This window comes from Echeneis naucrates, chromosome 17 (genome assembly GCF_900963305.1).
Source record: "Echeneis naucrates chromosome 17, fEcheNa1.1, whole genome shotgun sequence".
Classification (NCBI taxonomy): domain Eukaryota; kingdom Metazoa; phylum Chordata; class Actinopteri; order Carangiformes; family Echeneidae; genus Echeneis; species Echeneis naucrates.
Genome location: NC_042527.1, coordinates 5926031 through 5950702, shown reverse-complemented (window position 1 = coordinate 5950702; position 24672 = coordinate 5926031). Strand labels below are relative to the sequence as shown.

General features: G+C 46.0%; 1 protein-coding gene across 1 annotated transcript; it reads right to left on the bottom strand.

Moving 5' to 3' along the window:
• Positions 1-372: 372 nt before the first annotated feature.
• LOC115057546 (protocadherin-8-like) lies at positions 373-21535 on the bottom strand. The gene is made up of 4 exons (XM_029524699.1): positions 21463-21535; positions 1203-3664; positions 839-1064; positions 373-725 (listed from the first exon to the last, which is right to left on the bottom strand). The coding sequence occupies exons 1-4, from the start codon at positions 21533-21535 to the stop codon at positions 373-375; spliced, it is 3114 nt and encodes a 1037-aa protein (XP_029380559.1).
• Positions 21536-24672: the final 3137 nt, after the last annotated feature.

Sequence of the window (24672 nt, the reverse complement as noted above, 5' to 3'; positions counted from 1 at the left end):
ACAGTTTCCTGGGCCATTTTTAAATATTCAGCATGCTTAAAGATCAATGGTTACAATTTATATTTACATATCTTTGCTTAATTATTACTCTTATAAAAAATAAAATCTCTGTATGTACAAAACTTGCATATGATACACTTCATGTCAAAATTTGTGATTGAATGGACTTAAAATTTACAATAAAACAAAGACACAAATATTAGGATATAAACGTATCTGTGCACACTCTCTACAGAAACAAACAATCTCAAATAGTTACATTATTCTCCTATCAATTAATCATAAATTAAACATTTGAATACCCTATACATTTCTTTGAGAGTGAGCTTAAGTGTGTGTGTATGTGTGCATGTGTGGGTGCAATTGTCTGTTTTAGATGTCGTCGTTGGGGCAATGTGTTGGGGTGGGGTTATAAACAGGGATAGTTATGTCACTAATCTCCTGGACCCTCACTGGCCTTGGTGGGGTGACCAGGACGTAGTCGTACTCTCTGTGCAGTACCTTCTCGTACACGCTCTGCAGCCCCACTGTCTTGGGGATGTGTGCCTGGTAGTAGTTGTCCCTGCGATGTGGGTCCCTGGGCAGGGAGGCCGTCTTGGAGAGGCTGTTAAAGGAGGAGAGGGTGGGGGCCGGAGAAGGAGCTGCGTTGGCTCTTGCTGCTGATGGGCTCCAGCAGCGATCTGAGTGACCCAGAACCTTACACTCACTTGTACAAGCCCACAGACCTAACAGAGAGGGAGAAAACAGAAAGTGGAGTTATGTATGGAGCTAAAGCGTTCCAAACCAACTCAAACGCTTTTAAATGTCCATCAAAATGTGCCAGGTCTTTCGTCTTTACCATTTTGGCCTCCCATGGGAGGAACCACTGCTCCATCTTTCTTTAAGCCTGTGTCTCCACTGACATCACTGTCGCTGTCATTGAAGTCACTGTCCCCCTTGCCACTGTCTTTGCCGCTGAAGGCTGGGTCCCTGGCAGAGATGGTGGTGTAAGAGTTCCCCTTCCAGATGGTGATGGGCCTCACAGCCTCCTTTCCGTTCCCATATCCAGGCAGAGTGGAGTAGCCCTGCAGAGGAGAGGAGAAAGAGAGCTAAGGTTAATGTCTGCTGGTTGTCACACTGCAGACAGACAGACAGACTGATTGAAGCGCCCCCCCCCCCCCCCCAGCCCACACAAAACTCTGAGTCCCAAAGGTGCGTCTCACCTCGTGTTTTTTCCCTCGGAGCTTGGTGTTGCTGTCTGAGTCATACACACAGGGCACCTCGCTGCCGTCCTCTGAGGCCGAGCACATGTCGCTGCCCCCGGGGTGAGCCGAGGTGAACCCCCCCGGCTGGCTACTGTAGGAGTGTCCGTCAAAGCCCGCTCCTCCCCCGGCTCCGTGCAGCGGCAGCAGCGGGTTGTCCGCCACGTGGCTCCTGCCCCGCTCCAGCGTGCCCTTCTCCCCGTACGAGTCGCTGTCCTCTCCGCCCTTGTCCTGCTTGCGCCGGTTGCAGGTGGTGGCGATGAGGATGATGGCGAGCAGCAGGAGCGTGCAGCTCCCCGCCAGGACAACGATGATCACCACTGACAGGTCCCAGTGCGCGTGCGGCTCGTCCCCGCCTCCCGCCGGGAACACCGTCCTGTCGCTCGGCGGGGAGCCCGCGATGATCAGGAAGTGGAGCGTGGCGGTGGAGGTGAGCGCGGGCCGGCCGTTGTCACTCACCGTCACGGTCACGCTGAGAGTCTCGTCCACGTCGTGGCTGAGCACCTGGTTCAGGTAAATCTCCCCGGTGGCTTTGTTCACGGACAACACGGAGGGCTCCCCGGTGGCCAGTCCGTAGGACAGGTCCGAGTTCACGCCCTCGTCCGCATCACGCGCCTCCACGCGGGTGATGACGTAGCCAGCTGGGGCGTCCCGGGGCAGTAGCACCTCGGCGGAGCCGTTGTTGAGGGCCGGTTGGGAGATGACCGGTGCGTTGTCGTTCTGGTCCAAGATCCGCAGGTACACGTTGGCGCTGCCGGACAGAGGCGGAGAGCCGCCATCACTGGCCGTGATGCGGAGCTCCAACTGCTTCACCACCTCGTAGTTGAAGCTGCGCAGCGCGTAAAGGGACCCGCTGGCCGGGTCCAGGGACACGAAGGTGGAGATGGGAGAGCCCATGAAGTAGGTGTCCGCCAGTTTATAGCTGACCTTCCCGTTTGACCCCATGTCCATGTCCCGCGCCACCACGGTGGTGATGTACGCTCCGGGCGCGTTGTTCTCCACCACGGACACCTCATAGACCGGCTTGCTGAACACCGGAGCGTTGTCATTCTCATCCGTCAGCCGGATGGTGTACTGGGTGATGGTCCTGAAGGGAGGGGAGCCCAGATCCTCCGCCACCACGGTCAGGTTGTACTCGGGGATCTTCTCTCGGTCCAGCGGGCTGGTACTGACGATCATGAAGCTGTCCTCGTAGGCCTGCTGCAGTCTGAAATGGTCGTGTCCGTACAGGGTGCAGAGCACCTGTCCGTTAGCGCCGGAGTCCCTGTCAGAGGTGCTGACCAGAGCCACGAAACTCTCCCTGGCTGCCGCCTCGGTGATGTAGGCGATCCCCGCCGTGATGGACGTCATGGGGGTGATGGAGATCTCCGGCGCGTTGTCGTTAACGTCCTGTACCTGCACCACTATCTTGCAAATGGCCGGACTCGGGTTCGGACCCAGGTCTGTGGCCTGGACGTCGAACTCATATGTGGTCTTACTTTCAAAGTCAATCGGGCTCTCCAGGGTGAGGCGGCCGGTCTTCCTGTCCACTCTGAATAGTTGCCGTATTTCCGGGGGCACCTGGTTGCCGAAGCCGTACACCACCTCACCGTTCAACCCCTCGTCCGGGTCCTCTGCGTTCAGGTCCAGCAGGAGCGAGCCCACCGGTGCGTCCTCTGGCAGGTCCACGGAGAAGCTGTTCCTGTCAAACACCGGGCTGTTGTCGTTGTAGTCTTTCACCTTGACGTTGATGCGCGTTGTTCCAGTGCGGGACGGGTTTCCGCCGTCCATCGCCACCAGCTCCAGCGCGTAAGAAGCCTGTGTCTCCCGGTCCAGCTCTTTCATGAGCACCAGCTCCGCATATTTAACCCCGTCGGCCCTGCTCAGCACGTCGATTGAAAAGTGGCTGTTGACGGAGATCTGGTAGCTTTGGATGTAGTTCACCCCAACATCTTCGTCCACGGCAAAGTCCAGCGGGATCCGCGTCCCCACCGCTGTGTTCTCGGAGATCTCCAGACTCGACTCTTTCCTGGGAAACTCGGGGGAGTTGTCGTTGATGTCCTTGACCTCCACCTCGACGTGGATGAGTTTAAACTGCTCTTTAGAGAAACTGACCACGTCGAAAGCGATGAGGCAGTGCAGGGTGTGTTTGCAGACGCGCTCCCTGTCTATCCTCTCTCCGATGGTCAGCTGCCCGTCGCTCTCCCTCAGACGGATGAAAGAGGAGTTGAACTGTTTCATCATCCTGAAATTGGTCCTGGAGCCTCCCGAGGAAGAGGGAGCGGAGGATATGTCCTTGGCCAAGTTTCCAATCACTGTCCCTGGTGCGTCTTCTTCAAATGTCTGGTATTTCACCGTCTTTCCTTGCGTGACGGCAGAAAGGCTCAGCAGCAAAGAAAGAAGCACCACCAGCCCGTTCCACCCTGTTTCTCTCATCCTGACACCTTCACACCAATAAAAAAAGGAAGAGGAAAAAAAAGAAAAAGAAATTCAACAAACTGTCCGAAATAAGTCCAGTTTAAAGTTTAAACAACCTACACCTGGAGAAAAAAAACCTTCCTTCCCGGCTCTTATTTCTTTCTCTAGAATAAAGCCTCTAATAAATATTCCATATGTCAGTCAGTGCGCGCTGTGGATGCGCTCCGCTCTCGCTCTACTGGAGGTGTGCTGCTCTCAGCGCAAGAGGGCTGCAGTGTCTGCGGGAGGGTTTATACGGCGAGGCATGCAAATGAGCCGCACTGTGACCAATCCGGGCTTTGAGAGGGAAAAAAAGGGGGACTTCTGAAAGACCTCTACACCCTGTTTAGAGATTCCTGGACTGTGCGGAGAAACTTGGCACCCAATATATGGGCTAAACACGGGGCTTGATTTAATACTGCTATAGTTACCGTTGCTTGTTTATGTTCCTCGGGCAGTTAAATGAGTCTGCGCACCGACACACTGGGGGAGGATGGAGATGCGCAGTGTCCCTGAGATAGAGGACAAAGCATTTGAATAGGAGTGTCTGTTCAGGATGCTTCACCCTATAGGCGTATAGTGTAGAGATTTATGCTTAAACACTGGCTTGTTGGATCCTCGAGCACTTGTCCTACGCAACCCACCCGGGCGAAAGCACTCACTGGCGGCTTAACTGTCACTGACCTCCCCCTGACAGGAGAATCACTTCATCCACAAATATGACAGGAGGTGTCCTCTCCTCCTGCCTCGCAGTGCCCTGATCCGCTCACCCACACGGATAAGATTTCATATAACACACTTTGATAGAGCCATAATGCTGAGACAGCTCAACATCCTGAATAATTGCAGTGCCAGATATTCAAAGAAGAAGAAAAAAAAGTGGTGTAACTGGTGGTAATAGCATCATCTCTGCGCTCATTTTATTCCCATTAATAAATTCCATGAATTTGCTTTGCCTTCCATTATTCACTCCCCCAGTGTGTTGTATTCCAGTAATTGTTTGCCTATCAGATCATATCTGAGGCAAGAAAAAGGACTAAACCCACTTTAACATTGATTTTATTCTAATTCGGTCTCGGCTCAGATTGGCTCACGAGATGTGTGCTGTAGAGGGGGGATTTTTTTTTTTTTTTTTTTTTTTTTTTTTTAAATTAAAGCCGGTGTAACGGCCCGGTTTAACATGAGACTCTCCTTGGCCTCGGCTGACGGAACAGAGAGGCGCAGGTGAAGACGATACACACACACACACACACACACACACACACACACTGGCGGTCACGCACGCACTCACACAGCCTTCCACGAACCCGTTACAAATGGGATTTGGCTGTAAACGCAGGGGGGATTTATCAGGATTTCAATAGTGAGATTATATCAAAGGCGTATGAAGCCCTCTTTAGCAGCGGCGGGATAATGGCATGGCAGGGTCTCCCTTTACAGCAGCCCATGCCGGCATTGTGGCCTCTGAGCCGGTCTGTGGGGACCCTAACCCCCGCTGCCTCTATGCAGACCTCAGCCTAACTGCAGCATAATGAGGCAGAGCCACATGCAGCCTTTGTATCACCCCCCCCCCCCCCACCCCTTCCCCAGACCTGCCCCGGTCCCGACCACGACTCCTTTCATTACAGGGAGATGGGAGATGAATTGCCCCGGACATCAGGGTCCCTCCTATTAAAATACATTTAGAGAACGAGCGGGCCCCGTCACGGCTCTTTAAGGGATTTTCTCATTCTTCCCATTAGACTTTGACTCTCCCTCTCTCTCTTTCCCTCTCCTCCTTATACACCCCCCCACTCACACAACCGGCTTTTTCAGGGGCAACACTTGCCTTGCAGTAGAAGCTAATATCAGTTGGCATGTCCTATAAAGAGCCCATCTGCCGCAGAAAGTCAAATAGGAGACACCTGAATGGACAACATCCAGTCAGGCAGCTTGCATAGTTAGACACAGTCAGGCCTGTCCTAAAGGTTAATCAGACATCACTGTGATTAAGGCCATCACAGCTAAATGACCAGATTTTACTCTGGAGTTATAGAAACACTGCTGCCACTTTCCGACCAGGCACCTTTTTCAGAGTTGATAAACTGTAATAAATTGTGTTATTAATGGGTAATAAATCATTAGCTAATAGCATGCCTTATAGATCTTAGTCTTAGCCTAATCCATCACAGTCAACAGGTTTGGGCTCTTGTGGAAAATCCCGTTGACTGAATGGACTTTAAACTTGGGTACTGTATGAAAATAAATGTAAATAGATCTTTGACTTAATTAGACATATAAACATTCATCAACATAACAACCTAAACAACAACATCAAACTGGTTGTACCAATTGAGCATCATGATATTTTTCTCTGTAGTAGGGAGTATTTAACCCCAGAAGAAAGTTGGAAGAACGTTCAAAGAAAGCATTAATTTCTCAAAGATTTAAAGGGTCTTCTAGTTTTTATAGTGAAGTGAAAGATAAGCGTTTACTCTCATCACCACTACAGCTATCCTCGTTCAGGCCCTTGACATGTAGATAGTCTAGATCAGATTCTATCATCAACTGATCTAGCATTAAATAATTTAGGGGAGACCAGGGACAGTTGTATTCTCCATATGCAGTAAAGGACCATTAACGTATTCAGTTTATGCTGTACAGAGCTGTGACCACCATGTTGGACTGAAGCAACTCAATCACGTTATATCCATTTCAGTTTTTAGGCGCAACGCAATGCAATCCATTATAGGAAGACGAAGACTACCCTGCCTGGCACCCTCCACTGCCCACCTCAGTAAGTATGGATGTCTTTAACTATATTAAAAATAGATTATGTGTAATTATTTACTGTGTAAAGCTTTATGAAACGTTAGCATAAGTTGAAGACAATGCGGTCATTTGGCCAGGTTTATTTAAGGTTAACAGATTTAAGGTGTGCTTTTTATCTGTGTATGTGTCACTGTAGCTGTCCACAGCCCTACTAAAAGCTTTAGTATTTAATATAAGTGATATGTATACTTTCAGCTAAGAAAACACAGGTATCCTTTTTATGTCAGATATTATAATGTCTGTAATAGAAGCATGACTATAAATATATGTACAGTTTGTGTTCAGAGAAATGTACTTTGGAATTGAAGTTCTCCTTTGCACTGCTTATTGCTAATACAGATATATTATTAATCACAGTTTGGAGTCAGCTCTTACCCAGAAGGTTCATGTTTTTATGGTGAGTTTTTTCCATTCAATTTAAAATACATTTATGCGATGTAAAATATAAATCTGTACGTGACAAAGTCTGACAAAAATTATGATTTTTGAATCATATTAAGCTTTTCTAGTACTATTGACACCTTTCACACACTTTCAAAGGTTTTGACTTTGTTTATAGACTCATTAGACTTATATCTTTGTTTCCATTTCTCTCTTGCAGTAAATCAGTAAAGTGTGAATGTAAATGTGGCCTTGTAAGGCATATCCCTAAGTTTTACCAAATAGGTCCCAAATACCTAAACATTTTAGATTAGAACATAGATTTTATAGCAGCAATAGTAGTTTCCCTTATGACAGCTGCCCCTGCACTTTTAGAACTGTTCTATTACAGCAAATGGTTCTCAAAATTGTCAATGGTTTGATAAAGTTAGATGGATATAGATGGATGTTCTGAGATAGGAGAAATGCCATGTTTAAGATTTTTTCTTTTTTTTTTTCTCTCTCTCTCTTTTCTAAGGATATGGCAGACATTGACACTGAGCATTGAGCACCATTGAGGCCACGGCTGGGAATTTACGTAACAGGAGCGACTCCCAGCAGCAACTGCTCTAACGTGACCATCATCCCTGAGGTTCACAGGGTGCAGTGTGATCTGGAGAACATGCCTTTTGCAACAGAAATGCTGTTTGGACTTTTTTATGCTTTAAACATAAGGTAACCATCAGAGCTACACTACACCCTACAGCAGAGGTCTCAAACTCTGGTCCTGGAGAGCTGCTGTCCTGTGTGTTCTTTCCCTGCTCCAAATGATCAGCTCACCATGAAGCTCTGCTGAGGTCCGATAAGGAGCCACTCAGGTCGCCAATCCATCGCACCGCAGGGCCATCACTCACAGTCGCGCCTACAAACAATTATGAGCCACCAATTAACCTAAACATCCATGTTTTTGGACGGTGGGAGGAAACCCCACGCAGGCACAGGGAGAACATGCAAACTCCACGCAGAAAGCAACCCGTGACCTTGCTGTGAGGCAACAGTACTAACCACTGTGCTGTTGCACTGCCCAAAATTTTGTTCATTATTATCGAAAAGACAAAACAATAAGTTTATGCATTACATCCACAATCAGCTAGATTACATGGGAAATGAATGAAAATCAGTAGCATGTTAATAGTGGAAACTCAAGTGTTTGTTTACAGCATTCCAAATACCAGAAAGAGGAAGACAGCAGAGTCCCTCTTCTCTGAAGAGGGCCTCAGATTAAATAACCATCCCTGGTGTCCCCAACTCTGAACAGCCAGTCTGTTATTGTCAGGTGGAGAAGGTCAACTGCAATGATAGCAAGCGATGAGATGATGCAACTGAAAAATTTGTTGCAGCCGCACCAGGAAGTCCGATCCTGGAGATGTTTGATTGGCTCTCCAGCACAGAGCCCGGTGTGAGCTCAGCCACATGTGTTCATTCCGCCGTGAGACAGTCATCCTGCTCAGGCGCCTTTGTGTGTTCAGAGCAGACAGGACTCCGCTCCGCATTCTCTCTCTCTCTCTCTCTCTCTCTCTCTCTCTCTCTCTCTCTCTCTCTCACACACACACACACGCACAAAGACAACAGCAATCAGACAAATTACACTGAGTCTCGCCTGGCGGATTAAAATCTCTCCACGTGCATGTACGTGTGCATTTGAAAGAAAGGGGTTGGAGTGGGGGGGGTTCTAGTTGTATCTTTTTTTTTTTTTTTTTTTTTTAGTGCAATGCTGGGCAGACCTTTGCATCCTCATCCCCCAAAAGTAAAGCCGTCACTTGAAGGACACACACCTCAGAAAAATAATTCTCTCACGTGACCACCGTGTCAATCTCGCCCGTCTGCACGCGAGTTGGACAATAGCAGAATTAGAGCGAGTCTGTGAAATCCCTTTCTTTCTTCACCAGACATATTAGCATTTTCTTTAACATATATAAATATATCTTTAGAGCGGCCCCAGCCCCCATCTCCCTCCTTTCTTCTCTTCAGCATTGTGCTCCCATTTGCTCTGGCGATCGCCGGGTATTCGGGTCTGAAGCTGGTCGCCTGATCCCTGCCTCTTGCTGGGGCTTAACTCATTGAGATGGAAATAGGCGATTTGGTCTCTTTTGTCCAGCAGATAAGCGGCGGAGGGAGAGAGAGTGGGGGGGGGGAGCAGGAGGGTGAGAAAGGAAAGATGTGTGCGTGTGTGTGTGTGTGTGTGTGTGTGTGTCGGGGGAGGGTGTCCAAGATAATCGATCAGAGCACTGAACACCCCCTCATCTCTCAGCTAACCTTTGCTTAACTCGCGTGCCATCACAAGCGCAGAGCCCTAATTGGTTCCCAGCTCTAATTATCCAATTATCGCCTCTCCAGCAGAGGACCCACTCAGGGCTCGGCTGGATAATGGCCTCATCCTCAACGCTATTGATGAAAATGATTAGGACTGAATGCCCTCAGCTTCAGAGAGCAACTTGAGGAAGTTGCACGGTGGTCTGAGGTCTGGAAGAGAAGACGGCTCACCATTTACAAATGAGCTCTTCAACTATTACCCCTAAACTCGGATTGATTGAATTAGATTGAATACATGATAAACTGATTTACAGGTTAATTGGCCCCTCAATGTATCAACACTATGTGAGGCTCCTAGTTGACACTTCGGATCATAGCAAGCATAATTGACTGGTGCAGGAGATGCACGCCAATAGACATAAGATGCCCCTAATGAAAGATTATCAGATGAAACTGCACCGAATGGCACAGGATCACTGTAGCCGCTTATCATTGTGACTGCCGATGCAAAGAAGCGGGATAGTATGCAACAGGCAGTGAGCTGAGCAGAGCAGCAGCACGGACTGGCACCAGAGTGCCTCCAGATTGATAATGTCCAGTCACATTTGACGTCTCTTCTCCTGTCTGCGTCTCCTTTTCTCTTAGTTAACTTCTGCTCCCACCCATCACCTTCCAGCCCATCTGTCGCTGATGGCTGCAACGCTTTGAATAAATTCCTCTCGACAAACAAAACGGTTAACATCTCATGAATACAGCTTTTTACACCTCACACACAGATTGTGAGGAAACTTTAGGGCCAGTGCAGTAACTAGTGCAAAGAAATCTGTCCGGGGAAACTCCCTCTTTGCTTCCACTTCATTACCGGTATTGTGATCGGGAGCGCGCAATCTGTGCGGCCGTCTCCGCCAAACCCAGCCAGCTTTCTAATGAGTTTCCAATGATGATTTAAGGGCTATCAGGGAAACCCCCTCCGTAAAAAAAAACTCTCCCCCCTCCCCTCTCATTCTTCTTTTCACTGCTTTTGAATCTCAACCGCTTTTGTTCAGAGCTGTTTCCATCACTGCTTTCTGGAGCGGGATTGAGGGGAGGTCAGAAGGAGCGCACATAAAGATTGGCACATCAGGCCTGAATAAAGGAACAAGATATAGGGGAGGTACAGGGGCCCGAGTTTGGTCCCTGCCTCAGTCTAGCAGTGGGAGAATCTAGGGGGGAATTAGGGGCTTGTGTCTTGTTTGAGGATGTTTTGTGAGTATGATATTCTCTTAATGCCAAAATCTTCATGTTAAAGAAAAACACAGAACCTTGAAGTTAGCACGTTAATAAAATGCTCAGTGTTTGTGTGTCTACGCCTGGTGGTTGCACTGTGACAGCTTGTATGTGTTCCGAATGAATAGATGGGGTGGATGGGTTAAGAGAAGTATGGAGGAAGGGAATGGCAAGCATCTGGATATCACTCATCTGAAGTTATGTCTCCCCTTGCGTGGCATTTCGTGTGCATTCAACAGTGGACACCAACAAGCAGATGAGCTGCATCTGATGTGTGGAGTTGAAGTGGCTAAAATCAGGTTAGCAACCATAAGTGGCTGTGATAATCTGTTAATCAATGGGACATTGTCTCAGGCTTACAGGGATCTGTAGAGAGGCCTTTTACTGGCCAAATGGTTCACTTAACACCCTCATGATGAGAAATTAGTTATCGTGCAGACACAGCAGTAACAGATGCATAGCACAGCATTACTGCGCAAAAAAAGGACAAATACACAGCTAAACTGTGAGCACTGGGGCAGTGTTTATATAAGAGCATTAAAGTAACACTATAACTTCAGAGCAGCTGCTCCAGAAACAGATCTGCTCTATCACACATACACACACACAAGTTATTTGGAGCTGACAAGTGTGAGACAGTCACTGGAGAATTGACACTGGATAAGTTGTGTTCATCCACAATCGCTGCATGGCTCTGTGAGAAAGTCGGTCTATCATTTCACCATTTTGGTCCAGATGGAATTACCAAGACTGTTGTGGTATTTAGATGTGCCCACTGTCCAGACGGTGAATAATGAATGAAATGAAATAAGTAATCGCCATTTTCCGTCGACACCAACAGGAGAATGAAGTCTTACTCAGTAAGTCCTTACTCAGTTTAACATACTAGATGTATTTAACTAAAATGGCGTGCATTCATGATCCAAACACAAAGTGTTATGCTGACTTTTCTCACATATAGTCATAGCATGTTGACATTAGTCTTTAACTCAAAGGGTTGCTGCAGAACCTCAAAGAGCTGCTCTCAAGACTGTGGACTCCTGTGGGGCAATTAATTCTCACATAACTTCTCTCATCTTAAAAGAGTTTTTCTTTTTTTTTTCCTACTGCTCCATGGTGAATGCTGGGATTAACTGACTATGTGTTAAGTTCAATATCAAAATTCCCTCATTTACTCACCAAGACCCATCTCCAGCTGTGAAATGCATGATCGGTTTCAACTCTTCTCTCTATCACATCATCCATTTAGTCAGTAAACTAGCACCTGTTGTGTCACCTTCTAAAAACATCACATCCAGCTCGTCCTGAAAATGTAGAGCTGATCAGAGGGGGCATTATGACCTCTTTGATTACAAAGACAACAATGGCTGAAGCTCAACAATGACCACCATCTGCTCCCAGCAAGAAACTACATTTGGTGACAGAGAAAATCTTCCTTGAGCCAGAGGCTCTTCGATAAATCCATTTGACCCTGGTGTCATCACATAACCTAAACGTGTTCACATGAGTATTTTTGTTTTATCTTGTCTGTATTCCCTCTGAATTGAAATACTTTAACACTCGTGCGTCAAGACACGTGTGGTAAAACCGCCCTGCTCTGCCTGAATATCTTCGTTATACTGATCGGAGACATGAAATGTTGAAATGATCAGTTCCTCTTTATAAGATTAAAGAATCTCATCCACATCCTAACAAACTGTGTGGACCTATTTCATTTTAATGAGATTTCATTATCACTGATGAACTTTACAACAGACTTCTTTGCCTCAAAATGATTCCCATTATGAATAAAAACATTTTGAGACTTATTAGCTCTTTAACTTTAAGCAATAACCCACTAACCCACTTTATAGACTCAATGAGTCACAAAAGATAATCACTTAGAGCATTAGCAGCTAAGGTGGAAATGTTTTTTAGACGTGCCTATTTGATAATAGAACTCCTACTTTCACTTTGTATTTCCTCCCTGTTATCTGCTCTCCCACTCTTCCTCCATCTCACCTTTCCTATACCTCTCTTTAGTTCTCTCATTTTTTTCTTGCTGTTTCATGTCCCCACAGCGCTATTTAGAGCACGGCACAGAGCTATAATAATATGACTAAAGAGGACTGTACAGGTAACACAAGTCCAGCTGGCTGTAAACTTAGCACTGCGGTTCCTCTCTCACACAGAATCCAAGCTCCCTCTGTTTATGGAGTCACCCACCCCCCACAAACAACACTGTATAATTCTCTTTGAACGTTGCAGCACATGCCTCATATAACACAAAACTAAAGGGCACACCAAGAGCACACACACTTGCAGCACGCAGGCTACACAAACACACATACATACGTGTACATATGCGCACATTCACATGGCTGCAGTATAAGTGTGATCAGGAGCAGTGTGTGCTCTCTCTCCGTGTGGCATTAAGTTTTTGAAGGGAAGGCATTGTTTCCCCTTGGGAGTTAACAACCACCGAAGACAGCTAACTGTGTTCAACAAATGGTCTGTAGGGCACCCAACACGCCCAACACCAAAAAAAAAAGAGCTATATCTCTGTACCCAGTATAGAGCTAATCAATATTTCAGTAGCCCAGCCTTGATTGTTCATGCAGGCCATGAGAAGGCTAATGAGGCAAGGCTGCAAAGACAATGTGTTCACCAAAGTATGCCTTCTACTAAAGGACAAAATTATCCTCAGATCTCCCGGATCAGTGATGCCAGGCCGGGATGAGATGCTACAGAAGTGAGCCACTCGAGACCCTCCGCTGCATGACAGCTTATGAGTGGGCATATCTGTCTGAAATGTGGTTCCCTCTGATCCGACGTGTCAAAGTCTTCACACCTCATAGGCTGTTTGTTGTCAGTGCACTGAATTGTACTTAATGTGGGAAACGTGAAATGCAAATAAATGATGGCTGATGGACCGACCCTGATTTGAGAGTGCAGATGAGTTGTGGTTTTGTTTTTTAGAAGTGGTCTATCTGAGTTTTAATCACGGCTGAATTGCTGAATGTTCCTACCAGGCACGGGCCTGTTTTCCAAGCAGCCAATGTTTTTTATGTTGGAAGCAACTGTAAACTGGTGACTTTTTATGAGAGCCTCGAAAGGTGTTCTTTTAGTTTTAAGTTATTTCTGCTCCATAAGAGAGGGGACCAACTGATTGGGCTTAGGGGGAGTCCTTTGTTTGCCTTAAAAGTATTAGAAGTACTTGTACCATGTTGTCACATTACTAAGCACCAATTTAACACTGGTATTCTTATTTTGACATGCCACACTTTTGTAGCATTTGCGAAGAGAAGAGAAGGAGCCCCTCTCTTCACTTAGAAAACACTTATTTATTGATTTTGTAAAAGCATCAGCTGTTCTCACTACCAAAATATTTTTGTGCACTGCTTAAATAGGCTAAATGTTTGATCCCAGAGAACCCTTCAACATGTAACCAATTGTTATGGTTACAGGTCGAAGCGATAAAGTTATGAAAGGCTGTTAGCGTGATACATTTTGGCTCTCCGTCGCCATCAAAGAGAAAAAACAAGCTATGTAAACAGAAATCCTTGCAGGCACACAAACACACACAGCAGGCAACATCTAATTATCTTCACTCACAATAAATGAGAAATAGTCAAATTGGGTCTAAAAAGCATCTTCATAGATTAGAACATAAAAAGGAGAGGAAAACATCTTCACTCACAATTCCTCACAGACCCTCAACACAAAGCCAAATGTAGGCTATTTCATAAAACTACAACCCCATGTCATCAAAGCTTTCCCCACGGAGGCGTTATACTTGATCGCTCCTCCTGTCTAAGCGCCCTATTTCTCCTCAGTCATCTTTGTTTGTAACACTTGTCTCGCGTCACCAAAAGGAAAAAACCAGCGTTCGATTCATCTTAACAGTTTGTGTGTCACTGGGAAAAAAAAATGGGTGAAACTTTAAAAAATTCAGGCTTTGTTGCCAGAGAACAGAAGGCTGACAAAGTTTTATAGAGGCAGCCATGAAGTTCTGCCTCATTAGATAGAATAGCTGTTCTATATTCAAGGTCTCCGTGGGGCTAACAAACCCAATGAGTGGGCCAAACCCGGTTTGTTCCGCCAGAGCAAGGGCCTTTTTGTCTGTTTGGTGGGTGGGGTTGGCTGGAGTACAGGTGCCAAGCGGGCCCTTCAAAATGTGGATTTCACCACAGCTGACTACACTGGGTGGAGACTGTATGTAATGGACTACATTAGAAAGCCATTAGGATTTCAACTTCCACAGCCTGTCCTTAGATGATCTACTCCACTTAATTATATCACTGCAGACCCAGATTGATATCTACTGTGAAATAGAAATTACCACAGCTGCACACGTTGAATCATTTTCCCATGGCAATAGGCTATAGTTGTTGGTCTTATTTTTCTCTCATCTAGAATCACATTTACTGAGCTCTATAAAAAAAAAACAACAACAGCAACTTTGGTACCAAGGTATCACATTGACGTAAGTTTCTGTCTTTGCTCCGACACTTCAGCTTTAATAGAGCAGCCTCCCGTTTCTGAGATGGCCATAAAAAGTAACCCTAACAGGGCAAACACAATTGGTGGGATACAGACAGGCAGTATGTTTACACGCTGAATGGTTATCCACGTTATCAAAACCACACAACTCGAAGGTGGGAGCAGATGTGAGTACACACAAATGTTGGTAATAATCCCACATGGATAATGGCAAATAGGTGTCAACGTCAAAAAATAACGTAGTCCTCGACAATTCATTTTTAAAGTTGCTATACTCAGTAATATTTTATTAACAATAGTTTGCGCGCCTGCTGCAAAAGAGGTATTACCTACGATGACAGCTGTTCCAGTTTTATATCCATAACTTCACTGCTGTGAATCAGTCTCTCTGTGCCGCATACAGCAGCAGCAAACTATTACACGACAGTTGCCCTGTGAGCTGAACATGCTACAACTTAACCATCCAACAGCCTGGCAGAAAAACATGCCCCACATATTCACGTACACATACGAGCGAGTCTCTTCCTCTGGAAAAATGTTCTTGTGTTCTGCTACTGGCACTATGTCTGTATTTGTTTGTGTTGTGCGTATTTGTGGCATGTGTTGTAAGATTGATGAACATGTCGTCTCTGCTTGGTGGGGTATGGTGATGACCAAACCACCTTGGCACCAAAAATAAAACCACAGCAACAGCAAGTAGCTGCTGAGTATGTGCAGCATATAGCTGCTAAAGAGCCACGTGTTGTCTTCACAATCTGGTGGAGGACAAAACAGAGAAATGCTGAGTGAAACTAGATTAACCTCTGTGGATTCACACAAGAAATCAAGCCAAATGAATGTTAATGTTGCTCCATTGTGTAGCGCTGCTGGATGTGTAAATATGCAAATGACATCAACTTTGCAGTGTTGATAGGGGTTGCCCTTGTTTTTTATGGCTAGGTTTAACCCCAGTGTCAATGTTTATGTTTGATCTCTGCTCCGATTCAGCAGCACATGTTGATGATGGCGATTGTGACTCACAGTTTGTGTCACTTACAGGCCACTGAAGTGCTGTCTACATGATCTGCTATGTCCTTTATTTTGAAGGGTCATTGCCTTTGAAATACAAAGAAACAGTATATGCGGCATTACACTAAGTTCTTATGTCTGAATGTAAACCAGATGCAGTCCTGCTAAAGCCCCCCCCCCCCCCCCCCCCCCCCCCCCCACACATAAACAGAGTAGTGTGGAGCCATTTACATCCAATGTTTATTTGTCACATGGATTTACACTTTTAAAATCAGCTCTAAATCTAGAAAGCAGCGACAGAGAATTTTTTATTTATTTATTTATTTATTTGTAAATCCACTGACTGGGTTTCAGGACACATCTCAGACTTGTCCTCCTCAAAAAAGATTAGAGGATTAGGAAACCATCGAAGTTGCTGTTGCATGCCTGTCCTAGATTCAGCTTGATATCCTTTGATTGCACAAAGAGAGTCGCTCAGGCTGCGGAGCTCTGGGCCGGGATAATGGGGAGAAATGTGGTTATTTCCATCTCACTCTGCAGCCATCATCAAGAAAGGCGGCGTTTCATTGATAAATTAATAAGCTTCATCTGTATTCACGTTGGGCCGCTCATTAAAGACTAATAATGCAAATGTTATACAGGCACTTAGAGGTGTTTAGCAGCCTGGTGTCTGAGGGCCGGGGGTATTTGCTGGGCAGATGGACGCAGCTCCGGGGCTGCCCTCACCCCTGACCCCCCACAGATGTCCCAAACCCAGCTAGAGCTCCGTCACGAAGCAGCAGAAAATCGGTAATAGACCGGAACCGACTTGTCAATAAGCGGGGACAATTAGGCGTGTTTGTGCGCCACTCCTGGCTGCTGAGCGGCGCTCGCTGCTGCGCCAAACGCGTACTGATGACGGAGATGAAAGCGGTGGAGGGGCCCCGCGGAGCCGCTCTCTGAAGGCCTGTTTGACCGATTGCTCTCGGCTGAATAGACCTCTGGTGGTCATACATAAATTAAGAGGTTAAGTGAGCCATCAGGAACAAATGTTTGCATTTATTAGCGGAGGATAAGAGCGCCCAGCAGTGAACCCGCAGCCGGCCTTCCCTCTCTGGGCTGGATTCTTAAGTGTAAATGAAATGACCTCCAGTTTAGTTTATCAATTTAATGGGCGTGACTATATCACAGAAAGATGCTTTTATCTGACAATATCCGCAGAAATGTTGCGGGCCATTAACATCGGAAGACAGAAAATGTTCCAGTTGTGTGTTAAGTACACATGAGGGGATGTTCCAGCCGGTTTGCTCCATTACAGCGGATATCTCCATCAAGTGGACACACAGGAATCATTTATTTCTGCATGAATGTAAAAAAAAAAAAAAAAAAAGCGAGAGGGAATATGTTGCGACTTCATTAAGACATCAGAGGCTGAGATCTTCCTTACGCTGAGCAAACAGCAGCTCTCATGTGAGGGGGGCTCCCGCAGGAATGCGTGAGGCAGGTGTAAATTTAAACTGTTAATGAGCCGCATCAAACGCATCAAAGGCGCGTCGTGCTGAGTCTTTGTACCGTCAGTCCACACCAGACAAAAGCCATCAGAGAGTTTTTCCCTGGCTAAACGCTGCGGAATGATTCCGAGCTGCGGGGGGCTCCACTGTGTCCGCAGACCCCTGCGGCCCCGCAGCGGCCCCGCAGCGGCTCAGACTCTAACGAGACGGATGAAAGGTCGCTGGCCAGAATGCAGTCCTGATGTGATTGTAAACATCACTTTATCATACTTCACCACATACCCATGACCTGTGCCATGCTAAGTCTTAAATAACGGGAGAGTGGTTATTTGAAAAGGCCAATTATCTAAAGCAAAAGTAGTTTCACCACAGAAAAGTGTCCCCCTGTTCCAAGACTCTATTTAAACACCCACTTAAGAACAGAATAATTCAGTCTTTATTAATACAGAGTACTATAGGCTTTTATGAAAAACCTTGAACTGCATCTCCAGTATATTCATCTGACTGGAGTAGCGTATACAATGCATACTCCAGTAGCTAAAGTCCATATGTGTATAAATGTATCTACTTCCCTTTCATCAATAGAGATATTGGCTTTCTGTTATACAGGCTGTTATAGTCCCAGGGACAGTTGCATGTGTAGGTGAGAGTAGGTGCAGGTGGCGCTGATTTGAAAAGGCTAGTTTTGTAGTGTTGGAAATGCACACACTTGCTGTGTTGTCCAGAGTTAGATGAAATGTATATCACTCGTGGTAGCTGTGGAGCCAGCAGCTGGTGAGCTGAGCTCAGCATGAAGACAGGTAACCGCCTGGCTCTGTCCAAAGGTAACAAAATCCACCCATCAGCAACTTTGAGCTCCCTAATTAACTCACTATGTTCAATCTGGACAAAGACTAATAACACAATGTTTTATTGAAGGCAATATGCCAAACAATTTCCTGGCCAGCATCTGTTTCAAGGCAAAAAGCAGGAACCAGTAGGCCTAAATCCCAGAGGTTACTGGCTCCAGCCAAGAACTGACCATATAACCATATAACCACTCATAAAATCAGTGTAGAAGGATTATTCACACTTCAGTTTGTGTGCAGATTAAATACGCTCACTTGAAAATCTTAATTACTCAAATCTGGGTTTTTCTTCACTGTTAGTCACAGCCAGGTTAACTGTGTTTAGCCTCATGCTAAACTCAGCCCCAGGTTAGTTACATTGCACCATTTGAATTATAGGGGGTCCATAAAATCTCTAATCTTTACCATTAAAAAATATCTGTCCCAAAGGCACTTGATGAGATATCTCATATTTGTTATTTGTTATATGCACTCAGTGATTATCAAAGTTTTTAATCACATTGCATCTGTGTATTTCAGGTACCCTGTTGATGAAATAGGTAGTGGTAAATGGCCTAACCCTAACCCTGGGAAGGGTCCGATTCCCTGGCCACCTCATTCACCAGATATCACTCCCCTGGACTTCTTTCTGTGGGGTTGTGTTAAAGATATTGTGCATTGAACAAAGATACGGGACATCCATTGACCTAAAGCAACAGATCGCTGATGCCACTGCGACCATTGATGAGGCTGTGCTACAGCAAACATGGCAGGAAATTGAGTAACGTCTTGACATGCTTGGTACGACTAATGGTGCCCATGTAGAGGTGCAGTAAATGGGGTAAAAACTTCAACTTCTACTTCTCATTTTGGAATAATTTCCATATATTTGTTTGTTCATCTGCTTTTGTGATAATTTTTTCAAGTTGTAAAGAGACTTTATGGACAATCTGTACATCTCAAATAAGAACAACAAACCTCGATCCCTCGTTTGCACCAGTCAAAATTCAGTGTGGCCTGCTCTCAAACTACAGAAAGTATTCTTCTGGTTTATAATAATAGACCAGTAGACCACCTGAAGCCACTCCTTTGATGAAGTGCAGGAGAAACTAACTTGCTGGAATAATGGAATATCTCTTCATCTGAATGAAATTTACATCATCTATCACTTCTGAAGCAGAAAATGCGTTGTTATCTGCAGGAGAAATCCCTTTCATACCATTCATACCTTTTATGCCAGAGTGACCTTTTCCACTTCCATTTTCCCCAATCAGTGTGGATTCACAGATGCATAAGAGCAGAAAACTTTTCGATCTTGTTTCTGGCAATGGAAACCAGTCATGAATGTTCTCTAATACTCGGCAAATTGTCCTGAGGCACAGGAATAACATATTTGAATGATGAAATCCAGCACGATTCCCCTTGGCAGGCAAATTCCTTTAAATCCTTGCATCTCAGCAGGCACGTAGGGCTGGATTTTGGGAAATTAGGTGTATGTGCATGCATGTCTGTGTGCGTATATCTCCCTGAGGGCTGATGGGAGGCTTGCACGAGTATCTGAGCGCTTGCTGTAGGTGGTTACGTGTGTGCGTTGTTTAAATAAAAGGCAGCTTATGCAAATGAACTCGTGTGACCAACTCAAGGGACGACGACGGCGCCTCACGCAGAGTTTCACTGTGCAGCTGTACAAGCGTTTTACCCGAGACTAACAAATCACAATGTGCCATCAACGCTAAGCAACAGTGTCAGTAGCCATTAGACAAGTCGATGGGCCTTATGAGAGGTGACACAGATGGCCCAGGATGAGGTGCAGCGGGAGGAATTAGCAGCAGTCAACTCTGTGGCCCACTTCTGGCCTTTGGAGATGTGATAGGTGACAACCAGAGTGTATGACACATTGGCACGGCAGTCTGCAGTTTGTGTGCATTGTGAAGGGGATAACAAACAAGGCAGGTCATCTTCTTCTCCTCGCCTGTCCTCCGCTTTCCTCTCTGCGCCCGGCTTGTCAGTCATTTTTCATCCGTGGGAGTGTGAAGGTGGCGCGCCTCCAAAGCGTGGCCTACTTTCCCACTTTCCCGCAGAATGGAAATGAGCTCAACTTATTTCTTTGCAAACGTCTGCCTGATTTTAATTAACATCACAGCCGTCGTGATACAACAGCACTCTGTCTATATCTTACAGCAACAAGATCCCACATCCGCCTTCTGTGTGTGTGTGTGTGTGTGTGTGAATGAGGGAGTGACAGAGACAGTGAGCTGAAATCCATAATTTAACTGAATGCCCACAAGCTGCACACAGCAACACTGATTTCAACACGCTTCTCTCAGGTCTCACATGAACAAGTGTTGCTGTGGGTGTTCTCCAACACACACAGACTCACATGCACACATTAACACACACTCAACCTACTCTTGTATTTTTAATTGTTTTTCATGTTCTCTCCTCCCCCAAACATATAGCATCACAGAGTTCAGTGTTTTGCAGCGTGGCACTCTCCCTTTCTTTTCCTTTGTGTGTTTGTCATATGGCACACAGAGTGTATTTATAGCATATTCTATCAGACAATGTAGTGCATTTGTGTGTATTCATTTGGAAATAATAACATTGACAACTGCTTGAGAGATGGAGGGGTTGAGAGAGGGAGAGGGACTCATTTTGAGCATGTACCCACTAACGAGCTGTATTGTGCTCCAGGCAATGTGTATGATAGCTTCAAGCCGCTGTGTGTGTAAGTGTGTGTGCGTGCGTGCGTGCGCATGTGCCTACTTATTGGCAGCTGAGGGATCTTAACAGTCTCTCATTTTTTCTAATTTTCATGTGCTACTCTCTTCTCTGCTCACTTCTCCTCTGTCATTTCTTCCCCCCCTCTCTCATCCTTTCTCCATTCCCCACCTTCTGTCTCGCCTCGTCTCCTTCCCTTCACCATTTTCACACTCGCAAGTAGGTTTTGTTCTATTATGGTCCAAACTCTCTCTTCCACGCCAATGTTTAGAGTGTAATGCATTATCCATCTCCATTCCACTTTGTTCACTCCACTTCACTTCAAGTAGCTGCGGCCTATGAGCAATACACACTTATATGTACACACTCACACACACGTATGCGGCCACACAGCACCACGATCCCATTAGCTTTAATATTTTAGCAGCGTCACAGCATTCGCCTGTGGCCTTGTCACCGCCCATTCCCCAGGGACACAGATCCTAGATCAGCCCAGCTTGTCCTCACCCTCCAACTTCACCACCAGGATGGGGAAGGCACTCAGCTGGCCTCGGCACTGATCTCGTGCAGTGGCCACCATTCCCGAGAGTCCCCCACCACTCCCTAAACCCTCCCGCCGTCCTTACCGCCGCCGCCGCCGCCACTGCTGCCACCTCAAGGGAGCGGTAGGAAGAGGGGAACGGGAGAAAAAGGAGGCTCGGGAGGAGGAGGGAGAGGGGGGATGCAGAGGCAAGTACGTGGGAGGAGGAGAGGAAATGAAAATAAGATGAGCAGAAGAGGGAGAGATTCAGAGAGACGTTGTGTGGGTGGGCTTTGGGGTGCTGATTAGACCCTCGGTTTGAAGGGCTCAGCACTTGCCCTTATGGATGTGTGTGCGCTCACACTGTCTTTATAACTCATTCATTGTTACAAAGACTTCAGAGCCGTACAGTGAGGACCCTACCCCGCCTTTAGGCATTCTCTTAGAAATCCTCTGCTCTTTGAGGTGGAACATTTCCCTTTTGTTCTGGAATTCATGCTTGTGATCAATTGGATGGAGAGGTCTGCTGCATAATAGAGCTTCTGTGTGTGTGTATGTGTCAGGGCACAATGTATGTAGCCGTGTTCCACCTGCCTTCCACCGTGTCTATCCATCTGACTGCAAAGAACAGAGCGAACACGAGGAATCGAACACAGCCCCCAGATAGGCCAAGCAGAAATTTGTCTTTGTGCTTACCTGAAGCATAAAAAACTCTCATCAGAACAGAGGGCTCTTTTGTACTCAGACTACACAATGCTCTCTAACTCTGCGCTCCACTTATTACACCAAGGTCTCGCCACTCGTTGGCTATATGGAGGCTGTGAAAGCGTGAGCACACAAATCCAGTCACAAACACCCCCAAAGAGCATAAGCGATGTCCTGGGACTTATAACTCATGTATGATCACTAAATGGAAACATTTGTTATCTCCACAACAATACAGCCAGAGGAACTAAATCTTTTATGCCCCACCCCCTCCCGAAACCCTCCTTGGAGCCACCACACATGCATACACACTCACTGGCACACATTATAAGACACACACACTCACACGCGGCAATGTCTCTGCCACACGTTGGAGCACACAGGTCATCCTCTTGTGAATAAATCCAAATAGGACGCATCGAGGCATAAACAACCACAAAACACCTCGCTCCTCAAACCTTCATGAAACATTAAAACCGGGGTGGGTGCGCACACGCCCGCACGTATGCACACACACACGCGCACAGGAGCCTTCACGCCTTACTAGTCGTATAGTTTTGAAACATTAATGCAAATATATCCCCATTGTCTTGCTATCAAAAATTCAGGTTCTTGTTCAGACTGATACACGGGGCTCTTCCTCTGTTCACATGGACCAAGCAATCACGTCATAGCAGATGCAGTTCCGACTTACTTTGAAATGTCCACTGTCAATTCATCGGTCCCAATTTGGGACCATACCAGTGGTCTTGCATGTTTTATTCTGTTGACTTGGAACAGTGTGAACTTTTCATTACCACTGACTAAATGGAGTTGAAACTTTTCAGATTGATTTCTTAGCCTCCAGGCAGACGCGAGCTTCCAGTTATTTCACTGCAGTTTGAAGACCAACCTTGAAGGGCTGCCTTGAGATACAGACGGCCGATAAATTTACAAAAAAACCTGAAAAGTTAGTGGGAGATGACAGCCCACGAACCTTATGGCATGAGGGCTCACTGAATGGATTAATGAGCGTGACGATGATGCAAATCACATCAGAGAGCACTCTGAAGACTGATATTTGTGTGTTAAGTGCCTTGATGTATTCTCTTATGATTTGGTGCTATATGAATACATTTATTTTGATTTGCTCTGGTTTACATTCATTTACAATGACCAAGGCCACTTATTTTATACCTTGCATTTCATCTTCTGAAAACATGAATGGAGCTTCTTTTTTTCTTTTTTCTAACTAACCAACAGTTGCATTTTGGCTGTTATTGTGACCTTGATGGAACCATCAAAGAAAGTGTTAAAAATGATCGGGGAATAACAAGATGAAAACTCACCAACTGGAACTCCAGAAAACCACCAAGCTGCTGAAGCCACTACAAACTCAAGTCCACCTGAAATGAGAATGGAAAACAGTGGCTGTCAAGAAAGAAGGAAAACGGTCTCAAATGTTGCAGAACAGAAACAGAATACTGAGTGCTAATTTTGTAGTTAGTGGTTTAACATTTAAGATGTTAATATCAATTTTCATGGCTGAAAAGGGGAGATGTTTTTCTGTTGTTTATAGAAAAAGCAACAGATATATTATTTTGTTGACTGTTGCCAAATCACATTATTCTTACACAGTATTGGAAGGAAAAGTGAGACACACACACACACACACACACACACACACAGAAAATAACCACAACTCAGCACCGTGAAGAATAGTTGGGCGGAGAATTGAGAGAGGGGTTGAGTGAGCCCTTGGACGCACATTCACACTCACAAACGCACACACACAGACAACCTAAATCATCATTGGAAAATCATTAGAAATCTGGTGAAGTAGAGGGGCACAGATTGAGAGACAAACCCCCCATTCAAGAGAACACAAAGACACGCTCTGCACACACACTAACACACTCAGAGAGAGGCAGCCGAGTGGAAGGGACCAACAATACACTGCTGCACACATGCACACACACACACACACACAGAGTTTCAACCTCACAAACAGCCCTCCGTACTTCCCAGCCCGCCAGCCCGCCCACCTCCATCGACATTTATTGCTCCTTCTGTGTGAATGTCTTTGAGTTTCATTCACATGTTAGCCAGTGTGTGTGTGTGTGTGTGTGTGTGTGTGTGTGTGTGTGGTGGGGTTTGTCAGTGCTCCATTAGTGATTCATTTGTGTGTAGTTAACCATTGTGGAAAGAAGGCAACATTTTATTTTTCTGAACCCAACCCTGACCATATGGCAACAGCTTCCCCTGCTCACTCCTCATCCTCCCCTCCACCATCTCTCCTTCTCCCTCTTGACGTCACCCTCCTTCCTCTCCCTCTCTTATTTCCTCCTGACTTCCTCCCTCACCCACAGTTCATCTGTTCACCCCCTCTTGTTTGCACTCTTTGCTCTGAAGTTGCCTCCTTGCCTTGTTCCTTCAGCTGACTTTTGCATAGCAGCATGTGTGCACATCTGTGTGTGTGTGTGTGTGTGTGTGATTGTGCGTGTGTGTGTACG